The following is a 23016-nucleotide window of genomic DNA, read 5'->3' on the forward strand; positions in this document are numbered from 1 at the left end:
TGAGTTAAGTTCATTTTCCCCTGCTGGTTAACTTTTAAACCAGCACAGATTGCCTCTGCTCTTCTACACACTTACCCCACCAGAAATTCACCACTGGCAAGTGTCTATACCTTAAACCTCAAAATCATAAGTTTGACATAAAGCAGCAATTATCTATTTTCTAATCTATCAAAATGAGTCTTCAAGTTCTATGACCATAGCTACATTTTTGTATGTTGTTTTCATATGTTCTAACAATACATTTACTGATCCACGTATTTTACAGAAGTAGGACTTTGGTGTCATAGAAAATAAATGCAAATATTTACTGTGATTGAAATTCCTAAGCCTTCATGGTCTTCTTTAACTAGCAAAACTTTTCTGATTGGACCAACACCTTGACTCTTCTTTAAGGCATCAGGATCCTAGTTTGATAAAAAACAAACATAGCACAAACATGAATGTGTGAACCAAAAACTGATGCGTTTCAGCATTTTGGGTTTTTTAAATTATATACAGGCACTGGATGAGCAACAGAGTTTTAGGCTAGCTCCAGGCAGGACAACTTACAGTGCCCCGTTACAGAAACAGTATGAAATCAGAAAAGATTCTCCATCATGCACCCCTGATGAGAGTAATTATTTAAATTATTTTAGTGCTGAATGATGCACAACACAGAACTTAACTTCAAAAGAAGGAAATCGCCCACATACTAAAAATATAAAGGGACTACATGAAGAAATGCCAATCACTGCTAAAATGTTACATGATGTAAACTCAACTTATAACTAACCAAATGACAGAAGAGGTAATACAGTGCCAATGAAGAGGTTGCTTGCTCAAGTTTATTTTTATTGTAATAAAAATAAACCAAATCAAAAGCCATTGAACACAAAACTAAATGCCAGGCTAAATAAATGAAAGTATTGGTTTTTGCTTTTGTTAAGTCACTGACAGCATTATGCACACTCTTAAAATCACACATACACATATTTGTCTGCCAATATTTTGTATGCAATCAGGAACATAAGCAGTAAGACCCACCTGACCAACTAAGGTATTTAGAACAGATCAAAGTAAAGCACTTTCCTGAAAAAGTTTGGGTTTATGCACTGAACACTGGGGTGACTAACAGGACGTGTGCCACATTGGGTGAGTTCTAAGATACCCACAGTGAAATGCTGTGTAAAGGTTTAGTTTTAAAAAGTACCTTTGTGAGGAGAAAAAAAACAACAAACCAACAAACAATTATTTTACAGTGTCAATTTATGTGGACTTTAAAAAAAAATTTAAATTTACTTCAGTTCAATCTAATCCTAAAAATGTTATTCTTGTTTTTTGTAAGTAAGTTAGCTCCACATTTCAAAACCCAGGTTACAAAATTATGCTGTTAAATTTATATTTATAAACACACATAGCAGAGGCTCAGTTTTCAGAAGGACTGGGTGTTCCCCAGTAAGTCAAAGGAATTGTATCATCTTTCCTATCATCTATAAGGACAAGCTATTCAGCATGGAACTGTACCTCAGCATACAGAAGAATTATGCATCTACAAGCGACACTTGAAAGAACACAATATTAAAGTGAAAATAATCACAAAGATGAAGTAACCTGTGTCTGTTTCCCACAAATGGTGGAAATCATGGAGGAATGGCTTATCTTTTCAACTTACATGACCTGGTGGTGCTTGCATTGGTCGTTTTAGATCATTCCGACCTCGACACGCTCTAATAACAGTTTTGTGACGGTGAAGGTGTATTTCTGCTTCAAGCTGATTCCACAGCTTGTCATGAGCGGGTCCTTTCATATCTCGTCCCAGTAACTGAATCTGCTGGACCCTACAGAGTGACAAAGAGGGTAAAACAAGATGCTGTATTACAACCAAAAAAATCAATGCATTGTACGACTCATACACCTCACGTGGCCACAGCACATAGTCGCGTGGCAACTACTGCAAGAACTGCAGGGATTTTATTTCTACCTTCTGTTCAATTAACTGGAAATATGAGACTTTTCTTACTTAGCCTTAACTTTGAACCTGCCTCTGGGGATGCAAAGGAAGAAAACAGCAACAAAGAACATCTCATGCTAAGGGACGCAGATTGACTTCACATACCTTCCAGCCAGCTCCTTATCTAAATACTTGGCTGCTAGTCTTGCTCCATAAACCTCAGCCTGAAGCACCGCTATGTGTCTACGAAGAGCTTCATTCTCCTTCCTCAGCAACTTCACCTCAGCTTCCAACTGAGCTTCTTTCACTTTTTCTTTCTTGTTAGCTTCAAGTTCTCTCTCCTTTACAACAGCAAAAAGAGAAAAAAAAAAAAAAAAGGAAAAATATGTTGAAAAGCCTTTATCCAAGTTAATAATGAAAGAGCACTTACTGTTTCTGCATACACCAACTGAAATTATTCTTCTGCGTACAAGACATGCATGCAGTAAAAAAAAAAAGAAAGCATGGACTCTGGCACTACAGCTAGTGGTTTGCATACTATCCTATAAAAAGCTGGCAAAATTTAAGTAGACTAAATATCATCCTTACTTTTTATTGTCTTGCAAATGGAAGACTCAAAGGTAAAGAATACTATTTTTAAAATTAAAGGGTATCTATAAAGCCACTTCATATTTCAATTTGACCACATTCTTTAACTATTTAACGATGATGATGATGATTACGTCAAGAAAACGTTTAATAAGGCCATGTGTCCTTAAAATGACAACTGTTTGCATGCAAACAACTGGGAAATGTCCAGCCAGAGACATTTCCAAATTAGAGTCTGAAGACCACATAAATAATGCCAGACATTCTACACATAAAGATGCCCACCCTGACAAACTTAAAGGAAAATTAGTGCAAAATAGTTTTGTTAAAAAAACCAAAACAAACTAAACAAAAACAAAACCCACACTAAAACCACACTTTAAGCCCTGCCCTCTGAAAAAGCAATTATGGAAACATAAATTAGTCCCACAGTGCTCCATCCCAAATGTACAGAAACGGCGTAGTTATTACCTTTTCTGATACCTAGGGCACTGGAGTAAAAGGAATTAGTATGCTCAGATTGCTAATCTACAAAATCTACTTTAAGGAGAGTACGTTTGATTACTTGTATCTTCATATCTTGCTCTGAATTGCTTTTACAAGGAGGGGAAACCCCCTCAACGCAAATAGGAAAATGGAAGAGACACAGGGTCTAATACTGTTTCCTTTAAAAAATGGCTGACAACTCAAACAGCAATAAAAACTAATTTCATTATAATGCATTTTTGAAGACATTTGAACTCTTCTCTGTGCTTGTATCAATTACATTGTTAAGTAAATAAAACCAGGAAGTGCTACTAAAGAAGCAACAGGACAGATACAAAATTTTACAGAACTGGCAAGACAAATCTGTCGTCAAATTGTGAATACGATATTCACTGTTCCAAGCCTGGATATAAACCACTAATATAGTCAATATTACCACATTTGAGAAATTATACAAGGTTGGTCCTCCCAGAGAGTTATTTTCACAATAGATATATGTAAGCATTTATTTGCCAGAAAGTCAACTCTGAATTTGATAGACTCCACTATCTCCCTCAGCTGTTAAATACTTGTATCAGGTTAGACAGATGAATAGAGAACACCTATGTACATGTTAGCCTAGCATAGTGCTCAGTAGGAGCAGCATAAAGACTGCTTGAAACTTGCATTTCACTTCCTGTCATTCCCATATGCACATTAGAAAACATGTCACACAAAGCCACTTATGGTCTCTGGTCTTTGAGTTGGGGCTTGTCTTGTGAGAATGACTCTCTTCAGCAAATCTCTTTCTGAACTGCAGGATCACTCCTAAGCCAAGAATTTTCACTAATCTACCTTTCAAGAATAGGAGTTCTGAAGATTATATCAATTCTTTCTACTATTATTTTGGTCTTGGGCTTTAATTCACAGCTACTGCCAGTAGCCAAAGGGCAATTACAAGAATTCAAGAGTGCCACCATGCTGTGTTGTCTCTGCCACACACTCTGGCAGTGAGAAGGGTCACAGTTCACATATAACACCTGTTTTACAGTAGCTGCAAAGCCCATATACAGGTACAGTGCCCCTGTTCGCTATGTCCGTATTGCCAATATCGCACCAAGGTGTTCTAAACAGGATAGGCTCCCTGTTCGTACACATACTGACTTTTAGAACGTCTTTTATTTGACAAATACAAAAAGACAAAGACTAGAATTTAAGACAGACATATTCCAAACTGCTTCAGAAGATTGAATTGTTGAAGCAATCCAAGATATTTGATAACACTAGCAAATGTCATGCAGCACATTTTACTGTATGTATACAAAGTATCCAGCTTACACACTCTCATCAGGACTGAAATTTTCCATTGATTTTCTCTGAATTTGGTTTGTTATTTAAATTAAATTCAAACAGAAAGCCAATGTTACATTTCTAAGTAGAATCACTTTTAGTCAAGCATTTTAAATGTTAGACCTAAAATACAAGTAACAATGCAATCCCATAGAAGTATTTTCTTGCTATTTTCCCCATTACTATGACTAGTGTTCTATGACTGAGGTGGAAATGGCTTCACACCCAGAAGCCATTCTTTTCTGGACTGTCTCCAACTGATTACCACACGAATTTAAAAAAAAAATAATAAAAAAAATAAAAAGGTTTGTAATACGGAATCTCTGACGATGTACTGGAAGAACACATCTCGTTTTGAATGTCAGGAGATGTGACAAAAGTCCCAAAAATGTTTCAAGAAATCAAAGAAGTTACAGAATAGTTTCATGTTTTCTAGTGTTGATAGTATGGCACAGGTTCTGAAAATAGAAAACATATTTTCTGTTGATAATATAAAAAAAAACTAAACCAAAAATGCAACTGCAAGGTTGAAGATCAAAGCTTACAGTTACCAGTTATCCCATGGCTTTTCAAAAAGCAAATACTGAGTAATGATAATAAAGTATATAAGATAATAAAAGTGGAAACACTGTTTAAAAACCTCTCAAGTCTATCACTGTGAACAATCGAAAGAAAAAAGTCACCTTTGCTTCAGTTTGTCTTCTTATCTATGTATTATTGTGTTTATATGCTTTTGGCTGTTACACAAGCCAGTACATCATATTAAATCAGGTCCATAAAAAGAATAGAGAAAAGGGGAAAAAAAGGAAAAGTTGACAGGATTTTTTTACATACAACATGCAAAATACTTCAGATTACACTCACAGATGTGTACAGTGTTTATGCTTTAGAAATTGTATAACACATTTTTTGAGATACTGCCAGGACAATCTTTCACAACGTCAAGCTTCCAGATATCACCACAAATTAGCTGTAGCAATAATAAATAAAACATATACAGACTTAGGAAAGAGGGCACCACATCTAGAAAAGAAATTTAAAATGCAAAGGAAATTCTTTATACAGCATCTTGCCAACTGTTAGGAAGAAAGAACAAGCCAGATCTGTTTTGCCAGTTTCTGAGGCCAACAAACATATAAGTTGTTGCACAAAACAAAAGCACTGCTTAAACATAAAGAAAAATTGGCAATCAGCATACTTACCATTTCATCCACAGAAAGGACAGACTTAAGACAGAAGAAAAGAGTTCCGTAATTAGAGAAAAAGGCAACAGAAACTTCAAGAAAATGCAACAACATAAGTTATTTACTCCAAAAGACATTCACCAGCAGACTGCATATTTTATTAGAAGGCATAAAGAACAAGCACATTGCTACAATTGTATTTAGCAACAATTTTGGTATTTTGCAGTAGAAGTTATTAAAAGCTTAGCCTTATTGTAGCATTAAAACCAATATTTTCTCCTAAAATACCAAGTATCTCTATACAGAATAGTGAGGTAATGCAATATACATGAAGGTATCACAAAAAACCTTTCTGCACTATAACATCTATTTTTTCCCTTCAGAAGGAACAACAAAATATGTGTTACAAGAGGGACACAAAGGACAGCAAGAAGTATCAGAAAAGGTATATCAACTGCAAAACTCAAGAAAAAAATTCAACTAGGCAATTGCATATTTTTACAAAGAAAGTGTTACTGTGATTGGAGTGAGATTCACCACTCCTAAAAATGGATTCAGCCTAGACTACATAATGTTATCAACTGTTTAGCAATATAAACATTTTGAAATGTCTTAGTTCACCACTAGGTACAAATTTATAGATTACAGCGTATACATTTATGCTAAGAGTCTACATACAAAAGAAGAGTGTCTGTCTCTCAAAGAAAGCAGGAAGTCAACTAGAACAGAACTTTATTTCCCCATTACATATTCTGTTGACACAGTCCTTCTTTGCCCTCAGAGGCTTTCTGACTGCCAGAAGGTCAGTACAACAGTTTTTATTTACCCAAATATCACAATTCCCATTTTATTCTCATTTCAGCAGCCTCAGTTTTGCTTGTTCTACCTTCACAGATCTTTACAGCTTGCTTTATCTTGAAGAGTTTCAAGTTGAGCTTCAGTCCATAACTATGGATTCCCTAAAGGTAAAGTAAAGCAAACTCCAAAGACTAGTTCTGATATTTATAAAAAGGAAAAACTAAGGGAAATTAAGGAGAGAATATCAGTCTAAGCTGTTAATAAAATTCAACTTCAGCACAGATAAAATCTGAAACTATGTAGAGTAAAATGTATTTATTGTCAGCTGTAGGAAGAAAACTGCTGTCAATAGCACAGAGATTTAATATATCTTTAGAAATTGTTTATAACAAGGTAAAGAGAAACAAAAAGGTTAAAAGTATTACTCTCCATGTCACTCAGAAGTTAAATCTAACTAATAAAGTTTACTCACAGTGATGTGTTGACTTAAAAAATTTGCTACATGTAAACCTGTAGCCTAACACTTACAAAATGCTTATTTACAATTTATTTAACTAATGCTTATTTACAAACCCATAACAATTATTAACAGCTCTAAATAAATTTCATCATATTTAAGCTATAAATCAGTATAGAATAAATTATGTACAGACAATCCAGAAAATGTTATTCTTATACTGAATATACAAGTGTGTAGCCCTAAGAAGATTCAATTACAGCTTTTGGATCTGAAATAGAAGAATTTGGGTTACTGCTGTTATTCAGTGATTAGCCTAGACATCCTTTAAGCCTTATAGTCTATTACTGTGTTTTACTGTACATTAATTAACAGGACAAAATAGCATCTAATATTCCACATATACTGTGACTAGCTGTTTGCAACCCAGTTGTGAAGCAATTTTAGAAACAGTCAGAGATAGACCTGGATTCGTGCCAACAGTTAGAAAACATCTCTACAACACTATATTACTTTTCTAATTTACAAAGTCTTAGTGTTAGAGCCTGAATTTGTGCTGTGGCTAGTAACAAGGCAGACTAGGCTCTGGCTACCAGTCAATGCCAACTAATTGCACAGATTAGTTGTTGTTAACTTTTGGTGTACTTCACAAAAGGACTGAGTTTCTAAAAAACATATCGTACAAAATTATCAGTGGTTTACTGAGTTCTTTTACAACAGTCTGCTGCATGTCGTTAACTGCATCATCCAAGCATTCAAAGCACTCTTAAAGAGAAAGAATGACCACAGAGAGGGGACTGTGATGCCATCTACTCACTCTCTCTTTCTGCATGGCAAACCAATCCCATTCTTTCTCTTATCAGACTGTTATTACAAGAAAAACAGTTAACTTATCTCACTTCAGGCTTTTGTAAAATCTGTGAAAATTTGGTTGTGTCTGTTTATTGGAAACCATTATCTTTTGCAACTTCAGTCTCCAGAAAAGCTCTATAAATCACCAAAATATTTTCTTATTTTACTTTAAAAAACCACTACGTAAAAACAACTTCTTAAATTCTAATTCTTTATTCTGACGTTATTTATGTTGTTTTTAATGGCTGCTAACAACCAACCATAAATATTACCTAAAAAAGAAAAAGTTAACATTTTCAACATGAAAATCTGTAATCAGCTTATTAACACCTTCCAGTGAAAAAATTCAGTCAAGAGAGGGAAAAGAATAATGTAATCCTAGATTTAAGTCACCACACTCACCAGTTTTGCCTTAATAGCCCCAGAATCAACATTCTGACCAGTCTTGGCATGTAGCTGAAGCTGAACAGCATGGAGTTGCAAAAGCTGATCATGCACTTCCTTTTCCAACACTGCTTTCTCCGCCTGCGTTTCTGTCAGTTCAGACTTCAGATCAACTAACTGTGCCTGTGAAGATATAATCCATCATAGTAATGAGCAATGACTAAACAGAGTCACCAGAACTATGATACATAACACATCATTTGTTGGTACATACATGTTATACATGGTGTATACAGCTAAGAGCACACGTTCCTCCTCTGTAGCCCAACCTAAGCACTGGATCATTTGCAGAATTTTCTCCCCAACTGCCACAAAATTAATTTACCCACAAAAGCAGCATCAAACGGCCATACTGCCAAAAGCAACAACAGCTGAGTTCTTCCTCATGCAGACAATGGCATGTGATGCTGATGTCCACTCCAAAACAGGGAAATGGCATTAAACCTATGTAGGGTGTACAACCATACCAATGTAAACACAATTTAAACTGTAATATTATTAAATCTTACTGAAAAATACTGATCAAAGGAAAATGACATTTATTTATGCAATGCTGAAATCAAATAATCTTATTTACAATTGGTCTATTATCAACAGCTTAACTGAAACAGCACATTAGGTGGGTAAACCAGAAGCCACAAATTAGCATGTCCCTAGAATGGACATGTAGAAAACAAAAAACAGTTAGTAACTCTTGAAAAAGTGGTTTCAAAACATTTTAAAACCAGTTTTCATGTAGGGTTTATAACTGGAATAAAAGAACAAGTTTACCGAGTTGCTTTTATCCTTAAGTTCAAGTAGCATTTTATAAGACAAGATACATACATATAAGATTTAAAGCTACTATTTGCAAAAAAACCCACTCCCGAATATGATTTCAGGGGATTTTTAGCTAAATTCCCAGAGTATATTTTTGCTACCAAAAAATTTGGAACTGAAGAGTAAAAAGGAAAAGCCACCAACTCTAAAAAAAACCCTCTCATAGTAAAGCAGGGTATTATAACAACATTATACTAATGTTCAAATTCACAATGAATATCAAGTTGCAATGCTCACCCCATTCAACTACATAAATCACTGCTATAAAATGTCTGTATCAGTTAATGAAAAAAAAGTAGGAAGGATTTGACTATCAATAGGGAGTACTTACTGGGTCTAACATTAGGTACATAATTTAAAGGGACAGTCTCCTTAAGCTTCCAGAGTAATTCAGACATAAGTAGGCTTTGCCAGAGGTGATTCAGAGCACCTAAATTAAAGTGCAATTTGATGAGATGGGTCAAGCCAACCTCCAGTTTGCTGCTGCTGACAAAAAGATCTCCGTTCCCACGTTTAGGTGGAACCTCAACAGACCAGGCTAGCATTTACTTTTTGCCAAGGAACGGAGCTGCATGCATTTCCACCTTCCAACTGCCAGAATGACAAAAAAACTTGAAAAATTTGTAAACCCTTGCAGTACTCCAAAGCAGAAACTGCCTTCTACAGAAAGATGATACTTTAAATATCACACAGCCAAATAGTTTCAGAGAAATGGGTTACTTACAAAACTGCACTGTTTTTCCCAGTGACCAGCCATGGTTACAGTCTCTCTGCTGTGGATTATCTACCCTCCAACAAAAGCAGACACACACCTGAACTAATGTAGCAAAACAAAATATCACTGGCATAAAGGGTGATGATATGGTAGAGAGCAGACAACAAAGACTTTAATAACGAAGCCACAGTTTGTCCCAGTCATAATTTCTGAATAAGAGTATTTTGTTATTATTACATAAGGTACTTATCACTTCTACTCAAAAAAAAAAAAAAAAAAAGACCACTAATGTCTTCCTCCTTTCTAACAGGTACTCACAGCTCACATACTGACTTTTATTGCTTTTTTTATACATGTAAACACACTCTCTCATCTGTTCTAATTCAAAATGCCCATAGAAAGGCAAAGTGGCAGAACAGATAAATTAGAGCAGTTTAATATTGTCCAGCCTCACTTAGCAGAGAATGGCAGACCAAACAGAATTCTGGTGGGGAAAAAAAAAATAAATTTATTTCCCTGGGCAAATTACAAAGCACCAATGAAGCTACCAGTTTTGTGGCATGAATGATGCTCCAAAAGTATCACAAAAAGACTGTCAAACTCATAATAAAAAATAAAAATTGTACTCTGCATATGACCTATGGTTTAAATTCATGTCCTGCTGTTTTTATCATAAAATGGTCTGGGTTGAAAGGGATCATACACATCATCTAGTTCCAACCAGCCTGCCATGGACAGGGACACCTTACACTAGACCAGCTGCTCAGAGCTCCATCCAACCTGGCCTTAAACACTTTAAGGGATGGGGCATTGTAGTGGTTTGAACCTTGTTTTCCCCCAGAAGCTAAGAAAAGTGGTAACTCCCAAGGGGTGGAAACCCCTGGAAGTTTTGAAGTTCTGTCCAATGGGCGTTTCTGCAGAAATGTAAACATACCACAAGCAAACGGAAGAGAAGAGTTGTAGTTTGGGTGGTAGAAGTAGCCATGTTGTAGAGCCACGAGGAAGGGGCTCTGAGCCCCTCGGGGCCTCTGGGGCCTCCCAGCCCCTGGCTGGGGGGGACTGCAAAGACTTGGAACAGTGTTAGACTGGACTATGTGTCTGTAGCTGTGAGCTGGAGGATGTTTTCCATCGTGAGTGAGCAGAGACAGAGAAGAAGCGGCGGCAGCGTCCAGAGGTTATGGCTGAAAGCCAACTGATAAGACCTGAACCGGAGAAACAGCAAAAGCTAGCAGCAGAGTTACAGAGTTCTGGGGGTAAGAACTGATACCAGACCCCCCCAAAACTCCTTTGATACCTCTTGAAAAAAAGAGGGAGATGGACTCCTGTTTTGGAGAGCAGTTTTGGACATGCAGCACCAGAGAGAGAGAGAGGAGCTGAGAAGCTCAGAGCGTCCTGGGAAGCTGGACCGGGACGGAAAGGAATGTGGAGGAGGGCTTCACCCCCCCCTCGCCGCTGCCTTGAGGCAGAGCACGGAGCTCTGCAAAGGGGAATTTGAATCCCCTGAGGAAGGGACTTTCACGAAGATGCCCCTGCATTTCGTGATATACCTGTGGTGACGCGAGTCTGGTCCCTGCTGGCAGCCCACAGGTGAGGCCTTCGCTTGGAGTCGAAGGAGAGCCGAGGGGCTTGGAGACCCCCTTGTGTGTATTGAACAGAGATCCAGCTACAACAATCCAGTTACTGCTGCATGCATGAGATGAGGAGAACCTACTGCCTTAGAAGAGATTCCTGCTTGGGGACTGGAAGGGATCTGTCCTTCTTTCCCTCCTGGACTTTTATTTGGAGGGGAGAAGAGATCTGATCCATAAATACTATAATGTCATGGTAGAGATAGTTGTGATCATGTGTATAATGTGTTATAGTATTCATTTGTACAGTCATTGTAATATATTCCCTTTCCCCCATTCTGAGTTTGGTTGTGTTTTGTCTGGAAAAACCCATCTCACATTAGGTTGAGATGTGGGAGGGGGAATGGAGCTAGGGAATTGGATTTTGGGCTATCTCAAACCATGACAGGCATCTACAACTTCTCTGGGTAACCTGTTCCAGTGTCCCACCACCCTCACAGGAAAGAAATTCTTCCTAATATCTAATCTAAACCTACTCTCTCTCAGTTTGAAACCATTCACCCCTATCCTGTTACTACATGCTCTTGTAAAGTCTCTCTCCATCTTTCTTGTAGGCTCCCTTCAGGTACTGGAAAGCCTTAATAAATAAATAGAAGAAAATAAAGAGAGTAAAATGAGAAATAGTATGAGTATACATCATGGAAATAATCTGTTTACACATTATGAAAAGTCACAAATCTATCCCCAGGTACAGATGCAGAAACAAGAGACATTCCAAAATGCAAACACAGCAAAGCTAGTTTCAAATCCTGTGATCACTTCTATGAAGGTTGACAAATCTTTACATTATTTCACAAAAGTCCCGTCATTCTCTGCTTGGCCAGCTCATTTAATTTTCCTTTATTTTACTCTTACTAGCACTATTTTTTACCCAAATTCCCTCAATTTGTTATAAAGGAAACATATGGAAAGACTGGAAATTCAACAGCTCTATATTCAATTTTGGAAGCTACTCAGTAAAAACCAGAGAGGGGGCAGAGACAGCAGAGGAAATGACGAGCACGAACAAGAACTATCAGTAAGGCCATTCCTTCCTAGAGCATCATTCACTGCAGGAGGCAAGGGTTCTACAGAAAAAGATGGTCCCAAATAATACAATTTTAATATTTCAATTTGTATAAACACAAGGATAAATTAATGTTGCACAAGCAACTGTATTAATCCTTCACTGGCAGCTTTTTTGGATGTATTCTTCAACAAGACTGTCGAAGAGAAATGTCACGTATATCGATGGTCACCTGCAACTGCTCTAGAATTTGCAGAGAAGTCAGCTGTGGGCAGAAGTCACAGGAGACCATTGAGCTTCAGGGTCAAGAGAGTTCAGGAAAAGCCATCAAACAACAAACTTTCACTGGGGAACAATAAAGGGCAGAGGGTGAAGAGAAGGTAGTGTGTTTACTTTCATAACATCCTTTTAACTGTAACTTGCTGATTCAGCCAAAAATGGAACTCTTCTGGGCAGTATCCAACTGTGCAGATTAGTACTTATCACTCATTAGCAAGTACCATACTGCAAGGTTACACCTTAGTTTCTCTCTGCTAACTCATTTGTGCCTATGCCCCAGCCAACACACAGCTAATAGCACAACAGGCCTGTGGTTCATGGAACTAGGATTTAATCATGAAAACCTATACCTAGACCTAGATGAATCAAGGACACGGGACACAAGAGACAGAATTTGCACAGCTCTTTTTTGCCTTTTATTCTGACGTATGTTGGCAAAGTCAATGTCTTTTGAGATATGCTCATTTGTCTCTGACTCACTGAAGTCATGGATACTTTTCTCTGACCAAGATCTGTAACTGGAATTCGGTGCCAACGGCAATAGGAAGTGCTGGTCTGGACCTTACAACAGAAGCCAAAACTTACTGAAGTCAACTAGAAAATAGGTAAGTTTCTTAGTTATTAAAGGAAGTCAGGCTCGTTTCAATTCTCCACTTTCCCCACCTCTCTTGTCATGGACAACTTTTCCTGAAGTGTTCTGAAAAATGCTTCAGTTAAGCACTGCCTGCTAACTGAGAACTCAGAGAAGTTACATAAATGAGTCAGCACGGAAAACATTACGCAAAAAAAGAACAGCATTACTGACATCACTTATTCCTAAGTACCTCATTCAAGCTTGTTCTCTAATTTATCAATAATTATTAAACACATTACTGTTAATTCTTTGTACTTACTGTCCCTAGTCCGTACACTGTCAAGTACACAAGACATGCTTCTTCGTTTCTTACCTGTTTTTCTCCTCACTGTTCGGAATAAAAAAAAAACCCACAACAAACTAACCTTTAAGAGTGATCTGATCTGATTGTGGTGCAGGGAGAAAAGCCTGGTTTTCCTTCTCCTCCACAAAGTACTAGTAAAAACAGAGTATTTCAGAAAGAGCTATTGCTTCAAATTATGGCACAAGCTATTTCTAAATTCCACATGAAAGTCTATATTTGAGTAAACTGAAGATCTTAGTCAAATTCACCAAATAGTACAACTCAGTATTTATCTTCCAAACAATCTAACATACAGATGATACCAGAAAGAGAGTTTTGAAAGGTTAACTAAATATTTACTCAGTTTTGGGGCATACTTTATCATTTACCAAGTATTTTGTATTTCCCATTAGTTTATACCATATCATATAATTTTTTCATATTGTGGTCTGAACTCTCAGAAAAAATACTCATTTAGTCACCTGTATACTTTTCATAGAAAAGTGAGCATTAGAATAACTAACCAAAATTATTTATTTCTGTAAGATCTCAGAGATACACTCAAAGATTGTATAATAACTTTCTACATTGAAAAGATTAAAAATGTGACCTTGTCCTGAACAATTTACAATGTAAATATGTGAAGGAAACGAAGGAAAAATGTAAGATAAAGAGAAGTACAAATGCAGAGCTATTTGTGTGTAAAGCGCACAACAGGAAGCAGATAGATGGCAGCTAAAACCACAACTTACCACTGCTCATACCCATCACTGCTTGAATGAGGCACTAAGATACAGCAATATCACAGCCTCTTCAGATCTAAAGCATCAGAGGGAGCACAGAAACAGAGTAAACTTAAGACAGTGGGATGATGATGACAAACAGATCATGTCAACAGGAAACAAACCCTCACTACTGAAAGGGAAACCAGCTGCAAGGGGTGAGAGGCAAACTGAGAGATGACATCATTAGATAAAATAATGACAGTGTTTTTGGGGAAAGCTTTTTCATTTTCTGAGCTATCACTGCAAGAATTTCTGCAGTATGGACAAAAGTTTTCTTTGAGCTAATAGATACAAAATCTAGCTATGACTTACCCATTTCCCAGAGAAGAGAACTCAAAATACAGCCAAACTGAATTGGAAAGGTGGGCCATAGGCATAGATAGTAACACAGTGGCATTATTCATCACACCATGAGAGGAAGACCTGAAATCCCTCATAGTGTAATGAATGCATTTTTTGGTATATGAATTTCTAGCTCAAAAAAAGACTAAGCATAATCCACGTATTAGAAAACTCGTATTTTTCAGCAAAGAAAAGCCAGACACACACAAAATTATCCATCATATTACCAGCCTCCAGTGACTAAAAGTCATAAGCCAAACACTCATCAAATGCCTTTAAAGTTTTCGTTTAATTTCAGGCCTTTAGAGTCCACCTAATTCATTCTCATACCAAGCCTTCTAAACTCATAAAGGTCTGAAAACTGTCTTTCTAAAGTCAAAGATTATTTTTCCCACCATATAATCTCTCAATGCCAGCACTTAATTTCAGAATTTCTTATTTACCTAAACAAGACAGTCTAGTGCCATCATTTTATCTCTATGTCTACATTTCTCCCTATTTTGCCTTCCTTCCCTCTTGAACTGAATTAATTTTCAAGAATCAAACAAAGCTGTTAAAAAGGTAAAGGTGTCCATGATTAAAGTTCCTACAACATACAAGTTTTGCACAAAACAGCTGCTAGTAGTAAAGAGTGAGGGACTAGTGCCCTCACAGAAGGAAAAGTGGGAAGAGTCAGATCTTCAGCTAATTTGTTTAATCTACCCAGAGACAGGAGGCAACAGCCCAGTGTCTGGGCAGCACAAGTGCAGTTCTGATCTGGAGACTGAGCTGCTCTCTGTGTCCAGCCAACTAACCAAAAAACATAGGTAGATGAAAAGGCAAAGGATGCTGTGACATGGAAACTCGCAGATCATGGGAGAGAACGGGGAGTGCCTGAATCAGAAGGTTTTAGTGACCTGAGAAAGTGCTCAACACTTCCATTAGGACAAATCACTCCCCACAAATCAGCAGGGTACAAGATTTCCCAGCTCCCTTGATTCTGTTACTAATAAAACCCCTTCACTGTGTATACATATTTTTAATAGTTAATTTTACAGGACAGATCCCTATCAATCTTGCCAAGGGATCAAATCAAAATTCACAGACAAATCAAGTATATGAGGTGGTTTTACTTCTTCAGAAAAATGTCCTCATGTAATCTACACTTGACTCCAAAAAGTTTACCAACATACATGTTTATACATTTCAACACTGACTCCTGATCAGGACTATTAACTTTCTGATATAGAGTTTGCAGGATCTGGGATCATGAAACACAACAGAGCATACTACAATGCTTATGCCCCCATATATGCACAAAAAAGCAATATAAATATCAAGATATGACACTAGCATATTTGCGTAACATTTCATTCTGGGGGCATTTTTTTAAAGACAGAAATGTCATTTAAATTAAAAAATCTCTAATTATGCTTTACAAACAACGAAATCATTATTCCTAAGTGTTCCCATAACATTAGATAAATGCAGGACAGAAAACAATTTTTCAGGATGTGACAGCTGCAGCTCTTACAGCCTGAGGCCTAAACACACTCACAGACACCCAAGTGGCATTGGTTCAACAACAACAGAGCCTGTCGTGCACAGTTATGAACCACACAACCCACATACTACCAAGTTTTAGGGGAAACTCTAACTTTGCATCAGCCCCCTGATGGGAAGCAGCTGAAGCTCTTAATGATTATGTTTCTCTAACTGCTACAAAAAAGAACTGTCTCCATCATCTCACCAGCATCACTTCATTTTGTCTACAGCTCTCCAAAAGACAAGAACACTCTACCCTTCCTCAGTCTTGACTATTTGGTTCTCCCTGTCTGCTAAGCAACATTTGCTGCAATTTCTCACACATCCCTATTCAGTTTAATGGACTGTTTTGAACGAGAAACCATGAAACAGATCAGAGCCCTATAAATCTCACTGTGCTCCCTGCAAAACTAAACAATGTGGCAGCACTGTCCAAAATGTTTCTGAATAGATGATTCACTTAGGAACCATAATTTTTGATGATAAATCCCCCCCCTGGTTTAACATAATGTTTACCACTTGTCAATGATGCCAATGTTTCAAGAAATTATTCGAAAAGACTGTACTGACAAATTTTTAGATTATATTAAAAGATTTTATTTCATTTTTATTACGACCCCAAAGAGGACACATGACTTATATTTTTAGCTAAAGCTTTAAATTTAATAAAATGGTCTTTACAGTGTGGCTAATAAGAACATGAATGACAAAATTGATGATTGCTGATTCCCTAAATAAACACTACAGTTACAGTAGTGTAGCTATGTAAGTAGTCTTGGTAAAAATGCAGTGTATGATATTGAAGATGCAAATGAACTGTAAATAAATTTAATCCACTTTTATTATGTCTCATACAGATTACAAAGCACATGAGACAAATTAACCTCTCTGTTTCTTAGATTCTATTCTGGTCCTGACAAAACATTCAAAAGACCGGTCAGCAAATTAAAAGGATGCAAAACAACATTCCTCCTTTTTTTTCTTCTCTGCTGAAGATTAGTTCTGGACACATAATTGTTTGCACACTTTTCCTCCCAACAATTAAAAGATAAACATAATACTACATGTAAAACATCTTAAGAATTTGGTTTCCATTTACAAAAATGGATACATCAACCAACATTGATACACCAGTCACTGACCTTTTTCAGCTCTATCATTAAAATACCTGTTACTGCAGCAATCTCTTACCGTTTTCACTTTGCTTTAGGTACTGTTTCTTGCTACTGTTTTACTCTGTATTTGACTGTTTCATTCTGTTTACACCCACTTACAGAAGCAGAAATTATTTTTTTTTTAATCACTACTTGCATACTTCACTGCCAGTGACAAATTTCTGACTGCCTCACAAAGACTTTTTTTGTCAGGTTGCCCATGCTTCTGATTGTTTATTAAGAAGACACAAATCTGTTCTTAGAAACCAAGTTGGTGGTTTTATTATTGCCATTATTTTGAAAGACATACTAGCTATGCAATGTAATTCAGGAAACAAAACTATGAAATATAAACTACAATGCTGGTTCCCTCTCAACTTCTCTTTGGCAACTCTCAACAAATGAGACAGAGAAAAGGAAAACCCTTTCTATATGCAGACTGAAAATGAAGTAAGCTAGTTCAACTTGCACAGAATTCCAGGGCTTCTGATACAGGAAAATATGAATTAAGTAGAGGTGACCTCTTTAAAAGGGCTTAATTATTCTGATAAAAGTTATATGTATCAAACTAATGACAATTTAGCATATAAGCCAACTGGAAAATGCATATAAATCCGTATTTCCACTTCCTGAATATGTGAAAACTGCTCACATTTTAGGATATAAAATAAGCTGGATCAAATATCATTCAAATGTTTTTTCAAAAAACCACACTCTGTCTAGTACCAACAGATTTCTATCCAAAAGAGAAAAAGTACTAAGAGTCAAAAGTACAATTAATAAAATAACACCTCCCTAAATACTAGAACTATTAATGAAATGTGAAAAAAATTTAACAAGTTCTTGCAACTATGCTCCCAGTTTTATATACATATTTCATTTGGGGCAAAGAAATATCTTGGCCTTCAACAAGTGCATTTCTTAGTGCAAGATAAAGGGGAGAGGGTGAAAAAAATCCAAACAGACCTTCCTAAGAAGGTGAAAGGTCCTACCTTGGTTTAAGAAGTACTATCAAACAACAAAGCAGGACTACAACTCTGCAGTGTGCCCCATAAGACAGACTCCACACTGTATGAAAAGTCATCACACACACAAAACCACCTACATTTAGCTTTTTCAGTTTGCCATTGGGAGGGTTTATATATAATTTTTATATATATACATACATATATATTACCTACATTATTCTACATATGCTTCAGTTGAAACAGCAAGGAGTTATTTACAGAAGAATTCAGCTTATAGAAATATGTTCCTCTAAACCTGCTTATTCCAAGTTAATCACAGACATAAAACTACACAGGCAATTAACTTCTTAGACATATATATTTTCTTTAACTTCAGCATGTATATTGTCTTAACACAACTGCCAAGATACAGGGTGTGCTCCATCAGACATTCCTTTCTAGCTTGTTCATTTAAAATTGCAGAATCAGATTGGCAAAATGCCAGACTTAAAGTCAAGCTCAGTCTTCACTGGCACATTGACCTACTAACTTTATTTCTACAGTACTGCACTACACGGAACTTTTTGAAATGGACATTCAGACAACACCATAGTCAAGTCACAGTCAAACAGGAAAAACAAAAGCCTATTAACTGCTTCTCAATTAAATATCTACTGAAATCTCACACACTGACTCCCAGCCTGCATCTGCTGATTTATATGGCTTTCCAAGAGACAGAGTACCACAAAAAATCTCCTTTAAAATGGCTGTCATCTCTTTTTGTTCTAAAAGCCTGAGGCCCTGACTGTCCTCCATCAAGATACACTTTGCTATTTTTTCATAGTGAAGTGAAGCTGATCTCAGAAAAGACAGTGGCTTCTATTGCCTAACACTTTTTTAAGCTTTGATAAGCTACTTAATTCAACTTTGTCCTACTGTGACCAGGAGGAAAATCATGAAAACAAGTCCTCCTTCCCTGTCATACCACTAGCTTTAATTTAAGACTGCAAATGTTATTAGCACAGTAGTATGTTTGTGAACTTTCACCAACCTAATGCACCAGTAAATTTATTTGCATACATCCCCTGTGCATCTGCCATACCTTCAGGCTCCTGCTAAAAATAACTTGCCCCTGAATTGCCAACATATGGCTGCCTCTTTGGAAACTACCATCTTCCTGGAACACCTCTTTCACTATTCAGGAACATCCCTCATACAGTATTTTATCTGGATTCAACTCTCTAGCAGTAGGTGTACACCAAGATGGCAAAAACTTTTTTGAAAAGTCCTACAGCAGGAGATTCCATCCACCAAACTAAGCTGTGCCTCTTAAAACCAATTGTACGAACCAGAGAACGCATATTAAGCTGATAAAGTGGATAAATTAAAGCCTGAATTGCATTTCTTTATTCTTGCCTGTAATCTTATAATAAGACCCAACAATTTTGGTCAAGGAAATGGAATCCACAAACAACAGAACAATATTCATAATTTTTTCTTATTTTTCTTTATGAAATAGTATCAGTCATTCAGTAAGACAAGATCAGGCAAATGCAGCTGCAAGAGTACGTTTAATCAAACTTAGCTTCAGTCAAAGTATTATTTTAATTCAAACAGAGGTATATTTCTGAAGATGGATCTTATTGGCTTGAATAAGTGTTTGCACCTAAGTAAACTCTTACTGATGACATTTTTATGAATGTGATGAAAGCTTTGTATAAAAAGTACAAGTAGTATAAAATTACAATTGTGGGTTATTAAGAAATGACCACAATCTTAAAACTTACATTAAATACAGTAACTTGCATTATAAAAAAAAAAACAACAAACAAATCACTGATCACATCCTAAGCTCCAGTATTAAATTTAGTGATTTCTTTCAGAATAAGTCACTGTACCCTTCATGTTGGACACTGGGGTTTTCCACTGGACATCTGTGCACATGAAAAGACAAGACACTCACTTTAAACAGAGCAGCTCCATCTTTTGGAGATTTTAAATGGCAGCTTTCATTTCAAGTTTATGACTTCAATAAACATGAAGTCCTAAAATTAACAACCTTCAAGGCAATACTAAAATCTTCTAAAGGTCTACTTGAAAGAAAAAAACTCCTTTATATGTATAAGGCCTAATATTACTCCTAGTAATAAAAATACTCCATAAAATAAAAGACTTTTTATTCACTTCAAAAGCATTCACTCTAGACTAGCAGTATCATTTTCATCAAACAATTACCTCATAGACATAGATATACACAATAATTATGCTAATTATTAACAACTGTGCTCCTTTGCTCTTCAACTCATATGCGATTTAAGTATAGATCTTCAGTTCCTTAGGTGCCCCTGATAATTTCTTTAAGATACAAAATCTTTCAGGTTCTGAGTTATATAATTTCTTTTAAAAACATTTAAGCTTGAAACAACCTTTCAAAGAAATATTTACCAAGCACCAAGCACCAATTCATTTTCTTAAAATATCCTGAAAACTCACCTGGTTTACAGGTCTGTACACAAAACCCACCATCCCTGCATAATATGCAATAAATACTGATTATCTATCTACTCACAAATCTTATTTTACTACACTTATACAATTAAGCCTACAGCATAGGTGGATAGTGTATATATATGCAACATAAACACAAAGAACATAAACATCACCACAGTAAGCATTCTGCTGAAATAAAGAATGTGATTTAAAAAAATCCTATTTAACCAATTCTTTGCTCTACTCTGAAATATTCTAAGCCTCTTTTACATTACAATGTCTTCATACCAAGAAGAAACCTGAGTAAAATCAAAGCCAATCTACTCACTTTACTTCCTACTGAAAGGCATACCTTCAGAAGACTGCTTGAAGACTCTAGAATTCCTTTATTATAATAAGTGTGACACAAAAAACTGAAAGAATGTCTATTGAAGCTCTTCCAAAGCACGTATCTTCATGGTTTCTCAGAATTTCCCCTCCTTACTCCTATATACTTACAAGCTAGTAGAACAATAAATAAAGCTTTAAAAAGTATGGCCTCCAACAGATACTGAAGAAACTAGAGGGCTTTAGCCCAGGGAAAAGGTAACTGAGGAAGAAACATCAACAGCCTTCTAATATGTTACTGAAATGCAAGCAGGCAGTTCATATTCCTGCCTGTTAAGGTCGAGACAAATGACAACACTTACTAAACCAAAGATGCTTAGGTTGGACAGATATAAAATGACCACAAAGTTTCTGACAATCTCCTTCCAGAGCACTCCAGTTCTTGCACAAGCCAAAGGACCCTGCCTCTCAGCAGCATCAGCACCAGACAGCTTGGCTCTGTCTGGTGCTTCTTTCTTCCCACCCTGACTGAAACTCTGGATCAGGCATGAAGAAAACTTTCCAACAGGAAGGACAGTTACTATTCTTCTGACAGAACATGTGACCTCTGCTATTATCTTCAGTCACTAAGCTTGGCAGAGAGCTGTTTGATCTACTTTGTAGCGTGAAGGGACAAGAGGACCTGTCAAAGTCCATCCCCAATCCACTTTTATGTTTTCTTTACTTGTAAGGAGGAACAATGTTCTCACTTTGACTACTGAGACTAAGCTTTAAGCACCTCGATCTTGTCTTTATCCTTTTTCTAAAAAAGGCTTTCCAAATTCACAGAATCAACTGAGACTGAGTCCCAGCTATGACTGAACACCACTCTGTCAACTAGACCATGGCAATAAAGTGCCACGTCCAGTCTTTCCTTAAACACTCCCAGGGATGGTGACTCCACTACCTCCCCGGGCAGCCGATTCCAATGTCTAAACAGTCCTTCCCGCGAAGAAATTCTTCCTAATGTCAAACCCAAACGTTGCCTGGCACAGCTTGAGACTGTGTCCTCTCATCTCGGCTCACCAGGGACTCAATGCCAACAGAAGACGAGTTAGCAGCATCTGTTGCTCAAGACTCCTGTTTTCCACATCCAAGAGAACTCCTTTGGCACGCACTGCTCCATGCCCGCGCTGGAACAACCAAACCCAGAGGGATGATCGTCACGGCCAGGCCCGAATCCTAAAGCACGGGGCCTGGTTCATCCTCCCCAGTCGCTCGCAGGGAAGGGGTAGGAAGAAACCCGGCCGGGCTCTCGCTGCCCTGGGGCACGGCTCGGTCCCCTCCCCGGGCACCCCCGGGGATGCGCCCCGGCCCCGCATCCCGCTCACCTCCAGCTTGTGGTTGATCTGGGACACGGTCTGAGCCTTGTGGCAGAGCTGCGCGAAACACGAGCTCAGGCTCGTCATCTTCTGCCGCCCCTCGTACGTGATGTCGGCCTGGTCGGGGTCGATCTCGCCCAGCAGCAGGTCCACGTCCACGAACGCCTTGTCGAACTCCTTCTCCAGCACCTCCAGCCAGCGGAACATGGACACGCCACCGCCGCCCGGGGCCGGCCCGGCCGCGCCCGGAGCGCAGGGACCACCGCCCGCCGCCGACATTCCACCGCTGCCGCCCCCTGCCTTCGCACGGTACTGCCCCGCCGCAGCCGCTGCCGCCCCTCGGGACCCGCCGCTCCCGGTCCCGCTCCCGGCGCCGCTCCCGGGGCAGCCACGCAGGGAGCGCGGGCACGCGCGTGCGCGGCGGCCGCCTGGTGGTGTGGCAGGCAGCACCTGCCGAGCGCCGAGCCCCCGATCGCGCCCCGGCCGCACCGGCAGGGGGCGCTGCGGTCCCGCCCAGAGGGGGATGGAGGGGCGGAGGGGCCGGGGGCGGGAGGGACTCGTGTCTCTCTGTCCCCTGTCCTCCTGTCCCTGTGTCCCCATGGCCCCATGGCCCCGGCCTGGCCCCTGGGAGCGTCCGCGCCCGGCCCCCGCAGG

The 23016-nt window shown here is 38.2% G+C and overlaps 1 protein-coding gene across 2 annotated transcripts in view; it reads right to left on the bottom strand.

Moving 5' to 3' along the window:
* The window catches only part of GOPC (golgi associated PDZ and coiled-coil motif containing), a 32921-nt gene extending 10280 nt beyond the window's left edge, over positions 1-22641 (bottom strand). Inside the window, exons 1-6 of one of the 2 annotated variants that reach the window (XM_027669797.1) lie at positions 22372-22641; positions 8027-8191; positions 5536-5559; positions 2096-2271; positions 1652-1817; positions 309-404 (exon numbers count right to left, since the gene is read on the bottom strand). In XM_027669797.1, the coding sequence (XP_027525598.1) occupies positions 309-404; positions 1652-1817; positions 2096-2271; positions 5536-5559; positions 8027-8191; positions 22372-22641 (897 nt within the window). The remainder of the gene's footprint in view (positions 1-308; positions 405-1651; positions 1818-2095; positions 2272-5535; positions 5560-8026; positions 8192-22371) is intronic. The other variant, XM_027669806.1, reaches the window with a different exon arrangement.
* Between the last annotated feature and the right edge of the window lie 375 nt (positions 22642-23016).

Source organism: Corapipo altera, unplaced genomic scaffold (assembly GCF_003945725.1).
Source record: "Corapipo altera isolate COAL_440 unplaced genomic scaffold, ASM394572v1 2b, whole genome shotgun sequence".
Classification (NCBI taxonomy): domain Eukaryota; kingdom Metazoa; phylum Chordata; class Aves; order Passeriformes; family Pipridae; genus Corapipo; species Corapipo altera.